At 36.1% G+C, this 17,998-nt stretch overlaps 1 protein-coding gene across 4 annotated transcripts in view; it reads right to left on the bottom strand.

Annotated features, from left to right (window-relative positions):
* Positions 1-17,998, bottom strand: part of NBEA (neurobeachin) — a 627,505-nt gene that overhangs the window by 282,019 nt on the left and 327,488 nt on the right. For all 4 annotated transcript variants that reach the window (XM_030882520.2, XM_060287860.1, XM_060287861.1 and 1 more), the window contains 2 exons: positions 17,803-17,911; positions 13,818-13,984 (listed from right to left, as the gene is read on the bottom strand). In XM_030882520.2, coding sequence (XP_030738380.2) covers positions 13,818-13,984; positions 17,803-17,911 — 276 coding nt within the window. The remainder of the gene's footprint in view (positions 1-13,817; positions 13,985-17,802; positions 17,912-17,998) is intronic.

Genomic DNA, 17,998 nt, shown 5'->3' with positions numbered 1-17,998 from the left:
TGGCACTTTCCAACTAAACAGGCAACCCTTATAATTGACAAAAGACACTAAACTACTTATAAACACAAATATAAAACATACTTCACATTCTAATGCATAAAATTTTAGTGTGCATACAATATAGAGCAATATCACTGTAAACTATTCATTTCATTTGTAACAACAAAAAAAGATGCGGTTATAAAAAGGGGATATTTGTTGAGAAAAATACTATTGGAATTCAAATTCCTAATGTTTGTAAAAATGTTTTTATGCCTTTTTATGCATTTTAAAAAGTCAATGAGTTGAACACATTATTTTAGGGAATGTAATGATATTTAAGTGAAAATGTCTAATCCAAAAAGCAAGCTTATAAAACCAATCACATCAAAGGAGTCCAGAAAGTTTTCTCAATGGCCTAATAATGTACTATCTCCAATGATTCCAACAAAATTGCCATCTGCCAAGATACCAGACGTTACTGCTTGAAAAATATTTTCTACAGTTTGGTATATGGATATTTTAATTAGCAGCCAAATAAAGGACTGAGAGACTGTGATAATCTCACTTTAACTCTAGGCACTTGCTGCAAATGGTCAAAAATTTTAAACTTTATGCCATTTATTAGCCAAGGAGAAGTTTCATTACTGTGGAGATCCAAAACACTAATTTTTATTTTAAAAGTAATGACTTCCATGCCTGAGAAAGTAGTCTAATTTTTGTGAGATTTGTTACTTTATATTTGCTTATTGATTTTCTTCATTATTATCATTTGTGTATTTTATGTCATTCTACTGCTATATTAAGCATTTTACAGTGTCTTACTTTGAAGAGACTTAACTAAAACAATCATACTAATTTTTTAAAAAATCTATATATTTTAGGAAAAAAAGCAGCAGAATGATATTGGTAATCAATTGGGTCATATAGGTTTCAGCTTGATCACCTTCACATCCAAATAACAGGCATTTCTGGTCCTGACCCATACAATCCCTATTGATCTAAAATCATCTAGTCTTTTCAATTCATTGTACTTACCTTTATGGTCTGCATTAGAATTCTATCAGGGAAAATGATCTGACAGGCTGTTAAAGTTTTGCCATCATCTCTCTCTCTCTCCCTCTCCCTCCCTCTCTCTCTCTCTCTCTCTCTCTCTCTCTCTGTGTATATATATATATATATATTTTTTTTAAATTTAAGGTAAGATGAACTTTGAGACTCCTTTAAGACCTTTGCGGAATCTGGTAATACCACCTTGGTCTCTTCCCCATTTGGAGTACTCTATCAGCCTCTCAGGCTTTTCCTTTTATTTACTGAAGACTTAGAAGATGCTCACAATCTTCCTTTCCATCCCAAATACTGGAATTATCTTGGGTAATTCAACGTAAGTGTCACATGCAAGATTCCATCCTTTCAGTTTATTGACCTCCTCATTACTATGATTTTCAACTTGACTCCACTTGACTATTTTCATGACCACATTCTAGATTTGTTAACCTTTTATTGATGTATTTCATAAGTCTTAAATTCAAACATCCTAGAGCTTCCCAAGTTCAGTTCATCAACTCTTGTTTTCTTGACTCCATTATTTTCTGTGTTTCAATCCCCTTCTTTCTTTACTTCTCTTCCTTAACTATCCTAGATTGTCTATCACTTACCACTCTATCACTTCAACCATTTTCTTACTTGTATCTTAATATTCCTGCTCCTTTGCCTTGATGAAACTACCCAGCAATATACAACCCTGGAAGAATCCATATTCTAACCATTTTCAGTGCTTGGAAGAAGAAAGCATACAGATGTACTGCTGACATAGGAGAGATGAAATTTGTTGGGGATTGGAAATATATATTTTGGCCATATCTAAGATCTCACAGTGTTAATGAGCTCACAATTAGTAGATTGTTTAGTCTAACCCAGTACCTACTAATATCTTGGCAACACAACTTGTAACAACAACTTTCATTGACTATAGAGCACATTCCTCATTTAAATCTTGACATTTTAAACTACTTGAAAATTGTTGGAAAAATTTTCTTTTTTTCCCTTCTGAGTACTTCATAATCTTTATTAGAGAACAGTATATTTAGTCCATATACATAAGGATTTTAAAAACTGTATAAAAAAAATACATCTAGTAAAAATTAATTCACTTATATGTATTAGTTGTAGGGAAATCCAATTTTGTTCCGATATACCTGTGTTGGCATGGATATAACTGAGATAATCTGACTTGTTATTTAACTTTTAAACAATAAATAAATAATATGATTGCAATTCTCTATATTAAAAATATAATATAGTTTGTTAAATATTAGTATTCACAGCTCAAGAATCATCTATAAATATGGGGCCTTTAAGTTTTTAAAAGTTTATTAACTTAGGTACAGTAAAATTCAGTCTTTTGGGTGTACAGTTCTATCAATTTTGACAAAAGCATAGAATCGTGAAACCACTACCACAATCAAGATACAGAATAGTTTAATTATCCCCCCCCCAAAGCTCCCTCACGTTAGCCCTTTCTAGTCAAATCCTCCCCCCACTGTTAACCCCTGGAAACCACCAATGTGTTTTATTTGCCTAAGGTTTTGCCTTTTCCAGAATGTTATCAATGGAATTAAACAATGTGTTCTGCCTTCTTTTATTCAGCAGAAAGCATCTGAGATGCCTTCAGATTGCTGCATTATCAACAGTCCATTCCTTACCAATGCTGAGGAGCATTCCAGAATATGGATGTGCCACAGGTTCTTATCCATTCATCAGCTGAAGAACACCTGGGCTGTTTTCAATTGTTGGCAATTATTAATAGAGCTGCTATAAACATTCAAGTACATGTTTCTGTGTGAATGTAAATCTTCATTCCTCTTGGGGTAAATACTTAGGAGCAGGCGGATTGCTGTGTCATATGGTAAGAGTACGTTAAACTGTATAAGAAACCGCCAAACCACTTTCCAAAGATTCTGGACCTTTTGTATCTCCACCAGCAATGTATGAGAGCTCCAGTTGCTTCACGTCTTTGCCAGCTCTTGCAGTACCAGGTTTTTGTTTTGTTTTAATTTTATTCATTCTAATGGTAGTGGTATATGATTGTTGTTTTAATTTTAACTTCCTTAAGAGCTGGGGATATTGAGTATCTTTCCATATGCTTATGTCATCTGTATACTGTCTGTGGTGAAGTGTCTGTTCAAATGTTTGCTCGCTTTTTTATTGCAATGTTAGTCTTCTTAATAAGTTTTGAAAGTCCTTTATACATACACATACACATATATACCTATATATGTGTGTGTGTATATATATATATTAGTAAGTCCTTTGTATAATTTTATACTTGTATAAATATAGATACTTATACCTGTATACTTTTGTAAGTCCTTTGTAAGATGTGTGACTTGCAAATACTTTTTCCAGTCTGTGTATTTTTAAAATTTCAGATATTACATTAAAATTTTTTATTTTTATTTACTTACTTTTTATTCAGATATTATATTTTTCATTTTCATCTGGTTCTTTCTTATACTTTCTATTACTCTGCTGAGATCTTCTATCATTCCATTCATTTAAAGAATATTTACCTTTACTTCATGAAAGATGGTCATAACAGCTATTTTTAAATCTTTATCTGATAGTTCCAACCTCTGGGAATTGGAATTGGTATCTGTTAACTGTCTTTCCTTAAGAAACGTCAAGATTTTCCTGGTTCTTTGTATATTAAATAACTTTGAATTGCATCCTGCTAATCTCCTATGGAGAACGTCTGTCTGTCTGTTTTTGTTTTTCTGGCCAATCAACCCTCTTAGGTTTAGACTGCAGGTTATATCTTGACCTCTGTGGGTAGAAGTTCCAGTGTTAATTCAGTTCGGGTCTTGAACTTGTAAAACATTAAAAATATTTTCTAAAACCTCAGAGGTTTGAGTCTTATTCCTGTTTAAGTTCTCTTTATTTCATTATTCCAACTGATAATATTTATAACTAATAACTAGTAATTAATTTCATCATTGGAATGACCATGGGCTTTAGGGTTAGGCAGATCTAGATTCAAATCCTGTCCCTACTATTTAGCTATGTAACACTGGGAAAGCTATTCAACTTCTCTTTGAGACTCACATTTCTTAGCTGCAAAATGGGAAAAATAATATCTACCTTACAGTGTTGTTAGAATGAAAATAACGCATTAGATGCAAAGTAACAGCAAAGTTACTGCCGATACATAGCTGCACTAAATAAATGTGAGTTTCTACCAACATCCTAACGAAAACAAAATCTCAATAGTAATGCTTATATGAAAATGCACACTAAAAATTGTGACCGTGTGTATGTGCGCGTGTGTTGTGTGGGTATTTTTTTACTCAAGGGCCTAGTACATCCTCATTTTTTTTTTTTTTAATCTTTTTGGCTGAGTCACGCAGCGTGTGGGATCTTAGTTCCCAACCAGGGATCGAACCCATGCCCCCTGCGATGGAAGCGCAGAGTCTTAACCACTGGACCAACAGAGAAGTCCTGACAATCTCCTGATTTTAATTTAAGTTGTTATGGCTTATGAAGTTTTTTTTTCCCCCAGTTTTATTGAGATATATCAATAACTGACAAACAGCACTGTGTAAGTTCAAGGTGTATGGCATAATTATTTGACTTGCATATATTATGTTTTTGCTTTTGTTTTGTTTTGTTTTGCGGTACGCGGGCCTGTCACTGCTGTGGCCTCTCCCGTTGCGGAGCACAGACTCCGGACGCGCAGGCTCAGCGGCCATGGCTCACGGGCCCAGCCGCTCCACGGCATGTGGGATCTTCCTGGACCGGGGCACAAACCCGTGTCCCCTGCATTGGCAGATGGACTCTCAACCACTGCACCACCAGGGAAGCCTGACTTATGTATATTATGAAATGGTACCACAATGAGTTAACATCCATCATCTTAGATACAAAAAGCAAAAAAAAGAAAATGGAAAAAAAAGTTTTTCTTTTCCTTGTGACAAGAGCTCCTGGGATCTACTCTCTTAACTGTCCCATATACCACACAGCAGTCTTAACATAGTCATCATATTGTACATTACATTCCTAGTACTTATTTATCTTATAACTGGAAGTTTGTACTTTTTGACTGCCTTCATCCAATTCCCTCTGCCCTCAAACCCTGTTTCTGGTAACCACAAGTCTGATCTCTTTCTCTATGAATTTGTTTTTTTTCTTTTTTTTCTGGGTCCACATACAAATGAGATCAAACAGTATCTGTGTTTCGCTGTCTGACTTATTTCACTCAGCATAATATTAGGTCCATCCACATTATTGCAAATGGCAGGATTTCCTTGTTTTGTAATGTCTGAATAATAGTCCATTGTATATGTGTATACCACAACTTCTTTGTCCATTCATCCATTGATGGACACTTAGGTTGTTTCCACGTCTTGACAATTGTAAATAGTACTGCTATGAACATATAGTCCCAGAAGTGGAATTGCTGGATCATATGATAGTTCTATTTTTAATTTTTTTAGCAACCTCCATAGCATTTTCCATAGTGACTGCACCAATTTACATTGCCACCAGCATTGAACAAGGTTTCTCTTTTCTACCTGTCCTCTCCAGCATTTGTTATCTCTTATCATTTTGATGATAGCCATTCAGACAGATGTGAGGTGATACATCATTGTGGCTTTGATTTGCATTTCCCTAATGATTAGTGATGCTGAGCACATTTTCATGTACCTGTTAACCATTTGTATATCTTCTTTGGAAAAATGTCTATTCAGGTCCTTTGCCCATTTTAAAATTTGCATTACGTAGTTTAAGACATAGGAAGTATGATCCAAAAACATAAAATAAATAAGGGAAAACTGTTTGTAAATACTAAGTATTATGTAACAGAATTAATTCTTGAATATGCATTTTTAAAAAGCTATCAGGGCTTCCCTGGTGGCGCAGTGGTTGAGTCTGCCTGCCAATGCAGGGGACACGGGTTCGTGCCCCGGTCCGGGAAGATCCCACATGCCGCACAGCGGCTGGGCCCGTGAGCCATGGCCGCTGAGCCTGCGCGTCCGGAGCCTGTGCTCCACAACGGGAGAGGCCACAACCGTGAGAGGCCTGCGTACCGCAAAAAAAAAAAAAAAAAAAAGAAAGAAAAAGCTATCACACTCTAGTTTTTCCTCAGAGAAGAAATATAGATCAATAACATTATATTAATTCAAAAGCTAAAATATGTTACAGCCAGCAGCATCATTGAGTCAAAAGATAAAATTAAAAAGAATTGTATGTTAAAATTAAGCATTTTTTTGTAAAACAGGAAGTAGAACGTGATAGAGATGAAATTCCTTCAGATTTAACATATATTTAAGAACAAGGATGTAAATATAAGTACTATTCAATCCCTCCACTTAGGAAGCTACAAGTCTATTGGAAGAGACAGGCACATCACATTGCTATAAAATATTAAGTGATATATTATAGATAATTGCAATACAGATAATAACAACAAAATAAGAGGAGGCAGGCTTAGGAAAGATAGAGAACCCAGGAAACGCTATAGCAAGGGCGACATGTGAACTCGGCTATAAACTGGGTGACCGTACTTGCCTATTTCTTCCAGCATATGTCTTCATAAAGCAGCCAGACTAATCTTTCTAAACATAAATCAGATCATGTTACTCTTCCACTCAAAACCCTTCACTGTGTTCCATGCCACTTAGGATAAAGTCACAAATCCTTAACATGATCTACAAGGCTTTAAATCATCTGGCTCATATGTTCTCCAGACTCATCTCAAGCCACTATCTCCATTGCTCACTAAGCTCTAGGCATACTAGCCCCCTTTCTGTTCATTTTATTATTTCTACACTCTGAGTCTTTGTAATATTTCTCTCCTTAATGTTCTACACCCTACCCTTTGCTGACGATCCCCTTCTCATCCCTTCAGCACTCAGCTTAAACCGACCTTCTTCAAAAGTCTTCCCTGAATCCCTAATCTAAAATAAAGATCCTCTGCTATACTCTCTCTTTCACAGTACCCTATATTTTCTTTCCTAGCATTTGCCAAAGTTTGTTATTAGCATCTTTTATTTCTATAATTGTTTGTTTAGCATCAGCCCCTTCTACTAGACTATAATTTAGTTATGTTAGGGCAGGGAACACATCAGTTTTGCTCACCACTATGCTAGCACATATAGGAGCTGAAGAGCTATCTGTTCATTAAATGAATAAAATAAATAAATTATAACTGTATATTTCAAGTTAGAGGGTGACTAAGTGGCATGGGAAACTACTTTAAAAGACTCTTTGTAAGGAGAAGAACAAAGCTGGAGGACTAATGCTACTTGACTTCAAGAACTACTATAAAGCTACAGTAACCAGGACAATGTGGTACGGGTGAAAGAACAGATACATAGGTCAATGGAACAGAACAGAGAGCCCTGAAATAGACTCCTATAAATATAGTTAACTGATCTTTGACAAAGGAGCAAAGGCAATATAACAGAGCAAAGACAGTCTTTTTAACAAATGGTTTTGGAACGACTGGACATCCACATGCAAAAAAATAAATCGAGACACAGATGTTACACCCTTCACAAAACTTAACTCAAAATGAATCACTGAGCTAAATGTAAAATGCAACTCCTAGAGATAACATAGGAGAAAATCTAGAACATGAAGATATAATCCATGAAAGAAATAACAGATAAGCTGGACTGCATTAAAATTGAAAGCTTCTGCTCTACGAAAGACACTGTAAAGAGAATGAAGAGACAAGTCACAGTTTCGGAGAAAATATGTGCAAAAGACACATGACATAAAGCAGGGGTCCCCAACCCCCAGGCTGTGGACCAGTATTGGTCCGCGGCCTGTTAGGAACGGGGCCGCACAGCAGGAGATGAGCGGTGGGCAAGTGAGAAAGCTTCATCTTCAGCTCCCCGTCACTCGCATTACCGCCTGAACCATCCCCCCGCCGCCCCCACCCCCGGTTCCATGGAAAAATTGTCTTTCACGACACTGGTCCCTGGTGCCACAAAGGTTGGGGACTACTGACATAAAGGACTATTAAAGAAAACTTAAAACTCAACAATAAGAAAACAACCAATCTGATTAAAAAATGGACCAAAGACCTTAACAGACACCTTACCAAAGAAGATATACAGATGATATAAGCATAGCAAATATATTCCACATTATGGGAAATGTAAATTAAAACAACTAGATACCACAACACACCTATGAGAATGCCCCAAATCTGGAACCCCAATAACAGCAAATGCTGGTGAGGATGTGGAACAACAGGAACTCTCATTCACTGCTGGTGGGAATGCAAAACCTTGCAGCCACCTTGAAGACAGTTCGGTGGTTTCTCATAAAATAAACATACTCTTACCATATAAGCCAGCAGTTGCGCTCCTTGGTATCTACCCAAAGGAGTTGAAAACTTATGTCCACACAGAAACCTGCATATGGATGTTTACAGCAGCTTTGTTCGTTACTGCCAAAATGTGGAAGCAACCAAGAAGCCTCTCAGTAGGTGAATGGATAAATAAACTGACACATCCAGACACTAGCATATTATGCAGCACTAAAAGAAATGAGCTAACAAGTCATGAAGAAGCTTGCACATGACTACATGAAAGAAACTAATCTGAAGGGGATACATACTATATGATTACAACTATATGACATTCTGGCAAAGGCAAAACTATGGAGACAATAAAAAGATCAATGATTGCCAGGGATGGGGTGAGAGGAAAGATGAATACGCAGAGCAAAGAGGATTTTTAGGGCAGTGAAACTACCCTGTGTGATATTATAATGATGGATATATGTCATCAGACATTTGTCTAAATCCATAGAATATACAAAACCAAGATGGACTATGAACTTTGGGTGATTACACTTCTGGGTGATTATGATTCATCCCTAACGAACCGTTCCGGTGGGAGACATTGATGGGGGGAAACTCCGCATGTGTGTGGGAGGCGGTATATGGGAAATCTCTGTACCTTTCACTCAATTTTGTTTTAATCCTAAAACTACTCTAAAAAAATTGTCTTTTAAGAAAAGACTCTTTGTAAAGAGCTGCCGAACATAAAAAGTGCCTAACAAGTACGAGACATCTACTACGTGCCATACGTTGTGCTAAGCATTTTGCACATAACATTTCATTTTACCATTAAAATAACCCAGTGAAGTAGGAACTGTTTATCCTGTTTTCTAGATGAGCTTGAGCTGTCATTTCATGCAGGGGTAAGTACTTTTTGTCATTTAATAAAATTATTCCATTTAAAATATAAAAGTGTCACAGACAATAGACTAAGTTGTTTTTCCATTCCATTACCAGTAGCGTCACTGTACCAAAGGATATATACCAAGCATTCATTTATTAATTTACTCAACAAACATTTATTTAGCACCTGCTGTGCATCAGGCATTATTCTAGGTGCTAGGGATAACACTGTGGACAGAAGAGATAAAAATCCCTTCCATTACAGAGCTTGCATTCTAGTGGTAAACAAAACAATGCAACTGCTAAATAAGTAAAATATACGGTATGTTAGTAATAAAATTTTGAAAAAGGAAAAACAAAGCAGAGGAATGTAGTACTAAATATTTGGAGGAAGGAGTAGAATTTTAGACAGGGTGGCTACAGAAGACTTTTTTTTGAGAAAGTACATTTGAATTAAAGCTGGAACAAAGCGGGAGAGCTAGCCACATGGGTTTTTTGTAAGAAAGCATTCCAAACGGAGCAAGCACACCCTGCAAACTTGAAGAACAGCAGGAAGCTACAGTGACTGACAAAAAGTACAAGGGCAGAGGAGCAGGAGAAGCAGGTCAAAGAGCTAACGGAGGCCAGATGACAGTACCTTCCCTCCCCATGGCTCGCTCCACCGCAGCCATACTGGCCTCTGACTACTTTCTGCACAGGCCAAGCACTTCCTTCTTTCGTATGCTGTTCTCTCTGCTTGAAATGCTCAGACAGCTCTTTGTTCAAATGGCTCCTCATCAGAATGGACTTCTCTGACCATTCTACATTTCTTTGTCCTTGTAGGTTTTTTCTTTCAGTGACATGGGAAGTCTCTGGAGTAGCACTGTCCAGTAGAATTTTGTGCAATGATAGAAATGTTCTGTGGTGTCTAACATGGGAACCACGAGACACATGCAGCTATTGAGTACTTGGATGTGGTTAGTGCAGCTATGGCACTAAATTTTTAATTAAATTAATTTTTTTTATTAATTAAATTTGTATAGCCACATCTGACTAGTGGTTACCTTCTTGCACAGTATAATCCTGGAGGTTCCTGAGCAGAGGAGCAAAGGGTTCTACATTTTAGTAAGAATCACCCACACTGCTATGCTGAGAATGGACTTTAGGAGGACAAGGGCAGAAGCAGGAAGACTGTTGAAAGTAATGTTGCAATAAGTCAAGTGAGAAATGATGGTGTCGTGGATCAAGGCTATACCAGAGATAATGGTGAAAAGCAGTCAAATGCTGGATTTTTTTATGGCAGAATCAATAAGATTTGCTGAAGGGCTCAATATGGGATGTGTGAAGAGTAGTTAAGGAAAAGAGCAACAATTATGGCCTGGGCAACTGCAAAACTGGGGTTCTCCATGTCTAAGAAGGAGATGACTGCAAGAGGAACTGGTTTGGGAGAAAATCTCAGGAGCTCAGTTCTGTCATGTTAGTGTGAGATGACAACTAGATATCCAAATGGAAGATACCAAGTAGGAAGATATACATGTCTGGAGATAAGGGAGAGAGACCTGGAGAATTTGGGAGTTACTAACATACTGGTATTTTTTAAAGCCATGAGACTAGATAAAATTGCCTAGAGAGTGAATAAGACAAAAAGGAGAAGCAGTCCAACAACTGAGCCTTATTAATTAAATAATAAGAAAGATTAGAGTTCAGTGTCCCACTTAGTAAAGGATGATAATAGACAGATTGTGTGTTTTTCAGTTAATCAGCACTGGGAGTTAATGTGCAGAAAAGGACAAAGGATACCTGTTCTTCTGAGGGGTCCTGTTGCCAGCCTTCCCGTCTATCTAATGAGCTACCATAAAGGGAAAGCTGAGCAGAGGATGCATTCGACACGTTACCACATGACTCTCACTACGGAAGTCTCTGTCCTTTAGCTGTATTTTAATTATCTGGTGAAATATTAAAACCAAACCATGTACAGCTTTATACATTTAAGGTAATATCCTATATTATACCAGTTGAATTGTTAGCAATATAATGTTATAGTCCTCACTACATATAACTGAGTAGATAAATCCAATTTGGATGACACAAAAAGAGAGACAAGGTCTACAGCTGGGGCAAAATGCTCGTGCTACTGTACTGTCTTAAGGTTAAATTCTGCATCAACTTCGCTAGGCTATGTGCTCAGCTGTTTCATCAAATACTAGTCTAGATGTTGCTGTGAAGGTATTTTGTAGATGTGATTAACATCTATAATCAGTTGACTTTAAGTAAAGGATATTATTCTCAATAACGTGGGTGGGGCTCATCTAATCAGTTGAAGGTCTTCAGAGAAAAGACTGAGGCTTCTTGGAGAAGAAGGATTTCTGCCCCAAGACAGAAATCCTGCCTACGCTTCCAGCCTGCCAGCCCACCCTACAGATTTCAGACTTGCCAGGTTCCATAAGCATGTGAGCCAATTCTTTAAAATAAATCTATATATATCTACACCCATATCCATATTCATATCCACAGCTATATCTTATCTACATCTATGTCTGACATATATCTTATTGGTTCTTTTCTGTTTCTCTGGAGAACCCTGATTGACACACTCTGCTTCTATTTGTACAAGTTGTGTGATACTATCTAAGTTTCACTTAACCTCTGAAATCTTCAATTTCTTCATTGTAATATGAAAAAAAAAATTCAGTATCAACCTTAATAGAGATGTTCTGAATGTTAAACAAAATAACCCATGTAATGTTCTTAGTATGGTGCCTAACACACAATAAATATTTAATAAATGTTAGATGTGGTGGTATTGCTATTATTATAAGAAACAAATATTGAGTGTTCACTATTTTTTTTTTTTTTTTTGCAGTATGCGGGCCTCTCACTGCTGTGGCCTCTCCCGTTGCGGAGCACAGGCTCTAGATGCGCAGGCTCAGCAGCCATGGCTCACGGGCTCAGCTGCTCCGCGGCATGTGGGATCCTCCTGGACCGGGGCACGAACCCGTGTCCCTTGCATCGGCAAGCGGACTCTCAACCACTGCGCCACCAGGGAAGCCCCCACTACTTTTTTTAAACATCTTTATTGGAGTATAATTGCTTTACAATGGTGTGTTAGTTTCTGCTGTATCACAAAGTGAATCAGCTATACGTATACATATAATCCCCATATTCCCTTCCTCTTGCGTCTCCCTCCAACTCTCCCTATCCCACCCCTCTAGGTGATCACAAACACTGAGCTGATCTCCCTGTGCTATGCAGCAGCTTCCCAACAGCTATCTATTTTACATTTGGTAGTGTATATATGTCCATGTCATTCTCTCACTTCGTCCCAGCTTACCCTTCCCTCTCTCCATGTCCTGAAGTCCATTCTCTACGTCTGCATCTTTATTCCTGTCCTGCCCCTAGGTTCCTGAGAACCTTTTTTATTTAAGATTCCATATCTATGTGTTAGCATACGGTGTTTGTTTTTCTCTTTCTGATTTACTTCACTCTGTATGACAGACTCTAGGTCCATCCACCTCACTACAAATAACTCAATTTCGTTTCTTCATCTGTCATTGGACACACAGGTTGCTTCCATGTCCTGGCTATTGTAAATAGTGCTGCAACGAACATTGTGGTACATGACTCTTTTTGAATTATGCTTTTCTCCGGGTATATGCCCAGTAATGGGATTGCTGGGTCATGGGGTAGTTCTATTTTTAGTTTTTTAAGGAGAGTGTTAACTATTTTTAAAGACATTATGTTATAATTTTACTTTAAATTCAAATAATAAAGTTTTCTTAAATCTATCTTATACTTGAGACCCCAGGACAGTCTGTCAAATAATATCCTGGCCATATTCTAGATGTTCTTCTCTAACTAACAGAATCACTTCTACCAGAATTTTCCTTAGTGTCTCGTCCACATTTACCCAATCCCTAAATTCTGCCAGAGACTTAATAAAAACAGTCAATGAGATAAGATAAAATGAAGACATACAAATGAAGAACATCAGCAATCTAAATATAGTGACCTGCTTCACTACTATGTTTCTAGAAGGCACTGTGCAGAGGACAACAAAACAAAACGAAACAATTTTATGCGCACAAAACTTCAGGAAGAAAAACACTTGTAACGCAAAAACAACCAATTTTGGTTTTGTTTCTATTATAATATCATAAATACCCTAATTTGAGATGAAACCTTTCCTAAGAAAGACTCCATAGAGAAATATAGAAGAAAAAATTTTAAAAGAATGTATTACTTCTCCATAGTGAACGCTTATATTATTATTACTTGCGCATAAAAAAATTAAGAATGATATAAATTTAATAATTTGAAGAGTTGGCTCTGAAAGATTAAAAACAAGTCACTTCTTATAACTAACACCCATGTTATATATGAGATGGCAGTCTAAAATACTTGCCTAAACAAATTTTGTATTATGTTACATATTATTATGAATTAGAAAAAAATTTCCATTAGATTACTTTTAAAAGTTTAGATTTTCTTTTAAACCATTCTCAAGAGTCATTACTAAAGATTTCAGGAAAAAAATTAAGTCATTTTTTTACACTGTAAAATCATATTTTGTAAGGAAGTTTTAAGTTTATAGTTTTTTTTTTTACTTATAACTACTATAATTAACCTATGAGTTACTGTTTACTTCTAGTTTTTTATAACTCACCTATGAGAAACTGCTCCCCAAGCACCATGCTTATTTGTGAGAATGTTAAGGATCTTCTGTTTCAGCTGATTTGCAGTCACGTGGTCCCTATGTTTCGCAGCACTAATGAGATGGTCACACATCTTTTCTTCCTCTCTTCTATCAGCAGCGTATTGGGCACACTGCGACTACAAAGAAATACAAACAGTGCATGATAATAAACCACTACTGTGTGTAAGAAAGAAATGATTATTGATTCAATTTAAAAAACTCAGATAATGTAATCTTTTGAAAGTTTATTCTAAAATATACACACACACACACACACACATATAATCACCTTTCAAACTGGTAAAATATGTTCTTTCTTCGTGTTTATACATAAAGTATATGTAAAGTAATTTGAATATTATTAAGTAATATAATCAAGTAATTAATGACTTTTAAGGTTCCTTCCAATTCTGAAATTCTGATTTTAACATATTCCAAAAATAAGCATTTTAAAAACAAAATGATTTATTAAAAATGTAAACCTACTTATTATTTTAACCTATACAGTATATATCTCACTTAAAATAAGAGTTATGTTCCTGATAATTATATATAGATCAAAAACTTGCCACTTAATATATAGTGTTCCATTTTGTAAATGGCAATGTGGTGTAGAAGAGAAAGCAGTAGTTTAGGAATTTAGACCTGGATTTAATTTCACACTTTATGCAAATTCTGTTTTTTTCACTGTATTCAGTTTTACATTTGTAAAATGAAGGGCTAAAACAAGGTTTTCTCTACAGTGTCTCCTAGCTCTAGAATCTAATGTATTCAAAGTTTCTCATGATAACTACTACCTTAATCTTATCTTCCCTAATAATCAGTTGTCCTGTCAGCTATCTGTATTCAAGTTCATTGGTATTAGCAACACAGGTAATCAATCTCATTGTGTATCAAAAAGGTTCAATACAGGGCTTCCCTGGTGGTGCAGTGGTTGAGAGTCCGCCTGCCGATGCAGGGGACACGGGTTTGTGCCCCGGTCCGGGAAGATCCCACATGCCGCGGAGCGGCTGGGCCCGTGGGCCATGGCCGCTGAGCCTGCGCGTCCGGAGCCTGTGCTCCACAACGGAAGAGGCCACAACAGTGAGAGGCCCACGTACCGCAAAAAAAAAAGGCTCAATACAAACATGAACATGAAGATGAATATCCCTTTAACCATAAGTTTGATTTGTTTTGTATAATAATTTTTGTATAGGGTAGAGTGACTGCAGATTTTAACATTATCATGTATGTAATACAAGTCATATAACTACAAAAAAAGTTTTGTACATCTAAAAAAATACATATAATGAGTTCACATTCATCATTACAAAGTAAAAATCTTTCATGTAAGGTATCTGAACATATTCCTTTCAATTATCTATTGATACAGACTACTACCACAAGTCATCTCTTCCAGAGAAATAACCCTACAGTAACCTAAGAAGGATTAATTCATTTTCCAATTTATCTTTTTGTACAGGGAATCACCAATTAGTACAATGATCTGCCTCCATAATGAGGTTAATATTTCATTAGCTCTTTGGAGAGTAAAATTAAATTTTCATTTTTCTTCCTTAACAATTACAGTGGTTAGCCAAAAAAAATTAACTGTGAAGTACCCATCTCAAATTAAATACATTTTTTATCTTAATTACAGGTCTATATGAGAGATACAGAAATTCCTCAAAAAGTCCTAGTATAAAATGTTATGACTTTTACAAAATCTTTTACAATTTAAAAGTGATATAAGTTTGGTAAACCACACACGCACAAACGTACACATAATCAATGCATTTACTAATATAGCTTTAACCTAAAAAGAACAAATCGAAACATCTGGGTTAAAAAACAATGCACATTCGTTAAGTAACAATGACAATACTCTCAAAATTAGGTTTACATTAGTAGTTTATTTTATGTGTACACAATCTAAAAACCCTGAGTCTTCATATCCCCTTCATAGCCTCTACACCTCCCTTAGCCATGCATCATCAACAGGAGTGATCTCATTCATCCCCGAGGGGGTAAAAACTGGTATTAGAGTTGCGTGAAAAAAACCTTACTCTTTTAATGTATAAAGCACAGATGCATATACGGTACACAAACAGATATGCAGCATATTGATGATAATACAATATATCAAGGTGGGGGCTGATTAGGATGACAAATATTTAAAAATTTTCCTTGTGGGGAGCAACAAAGAAAAAGGTCGAGAAACACCTCCCTTAGCTTAACATCACCTTGGTTAAATATATGTTAGAGCTTGTAACTAATATCTAGCTGCTTGAAAATCTATTTTAAATGCTTTCACATGACAAATATTGATCTGCTTATATTCCCACAAAATATCCTGATTTTCTTAGTAGATATATGATCAACTCAAAACTGATTCTGCAGGGAATTCAGTTAATAATCTAAGCCTTATTTACTAACAGAAGTCAAAAGTTAATTGAATATTCTTATTTTGTCTAGAGTTCTGACATATCTTATACCTAAACATATTATATTCAAAGAACTCAATCTTTTCTTGTCATCCAAATTACAGCATGATACCCAATGTTATAAATATCAGATGCTATTTACAGTTGAAGCAATACAAAACTTCATTTTGACAAACACTTGTCAATGGACTTTTACCAGAGTTTAAAATGTTTGTTTGTTTTTTGCAAAATAAGGTGTAATCCCATGTGACAAGTGTGTGCTGTCTCATCTGACAAATAAAGCAGAGGTTATGAGTTTTAAAGTGACAACAGCTATTTTTCTGCCTCACGTTTTTTTTTTTTTTTTTTTTTTTGCGGTACGTGGGCCTCTCACTGTTGTGGCCTCTTCCGTTGCGGAGCACAGGCTGCGGACGCGCAGGCTCAGCGGCCATGGCTCACAGGCCCAGCCGCTCCACGGCATGCGGGATCTTCCCGGACCGGGGCACGAACCCACGTCCCCTGCATCGACCGGCAGACTCTCAACCACTGCACCACCAGCGAAGCCCCCTGCCTCATGCTTTTTACCTAGGTAGGTCAGAGATCACTAGACCTAGGACATCAACTTGCAAGGCTAAGAGAGCTGCTTTACTGAGATAAAAACCTCGTCAAAACTGAAACCGTGGGCTCTGGCTTCCAGCCACACCACACTTGTTCGCATGTCGTATTAGGAGAATAAATTGGTGGAGTTATATATTATTTTCAAGACCACTGAAGTCCAACCTAAGCCAAACACCAGGTCACCTCAATATTTCTGAAACCAATGTTATTGAATTAGGACGATACAAATAATGTCAAATAATTACTGACATGCTAGGAATATAAGAATAATGTTCTTAAAAAACTATTAGTATGTAATATATAGTGCTTGAACATCCTTTAGTTTTTGCATATAAAATAGAAATGACAGCTATTTGTTCTTTACTCAAATGATAGTTAATTGTACTTATGAGGATTTTTCAACTATTACATTTCCATATATAGATCGATACATACAGATCTACATTTATATCATATATAATGGCATTGCTTCATTTGTCACTAAAATATAATTATAAATATAAAATATGAACTAAAATAATCTTTGGCCACTCTAAATAAAGACAGATACATTATTAAATAATAAATTACTGAATGGTAAAACTGTTTCTCCATATAACCACTGTTACACCCATATCTAATGGTGTGTAAACTATGCTGAAAAATTACTAAAAGAATTGCATTATAAAACTGTATTTGCCTTTAAGAATAAGTCAGAACAACTTCAGTCCACCAACTGGTTAGGAACAGGGCAGGACAGGTCTCTTCATGTTGTAAATGAGGTAAAAAGAAATAAGTGCCCTGTATTTGACATTTACTAAAGCTTTTAAAAACTACTGAAATGACTTCATTGAAATTTTTCTCTTAAAAAAAAAAAAAACCTTATGTAAGGTTACCATTGGTGACAACCGACTTATAACAGAAAAGCAGAATTTAACTCAATCCCCAAACCTTACCTCGAACTCTGCATGTTTATGTACATCCTCAGCTCTCTGTCTATTCAAAATAAACTCAGCTTCATTTGCAACACGAACTATATGGTCCTTCATAGCATGGCATAGCAATCTGAAAAGAAAAATACCTTTGGAATTATTATTCTTAATAGCTTTGTTTAATCCAATTTTTTTCAATAACCAAATTTCAGTATTGCAA

This window comes from Globicephala melas, chromosome 18 (genome assembly GCF_963455315.2).
Source record: "Globicephala melas chromosome 18, mGloMel1.2, whole genome shotgun sequence".
NCBI lineage: Eukaryota > Metazoa > Chordata > Mammalia > Artiodactyla > Delphinidae > Globicephala > Globicephala melas.
This window is presented reverse-complemented; position numbering and strand designations above follow the sequence as displayed.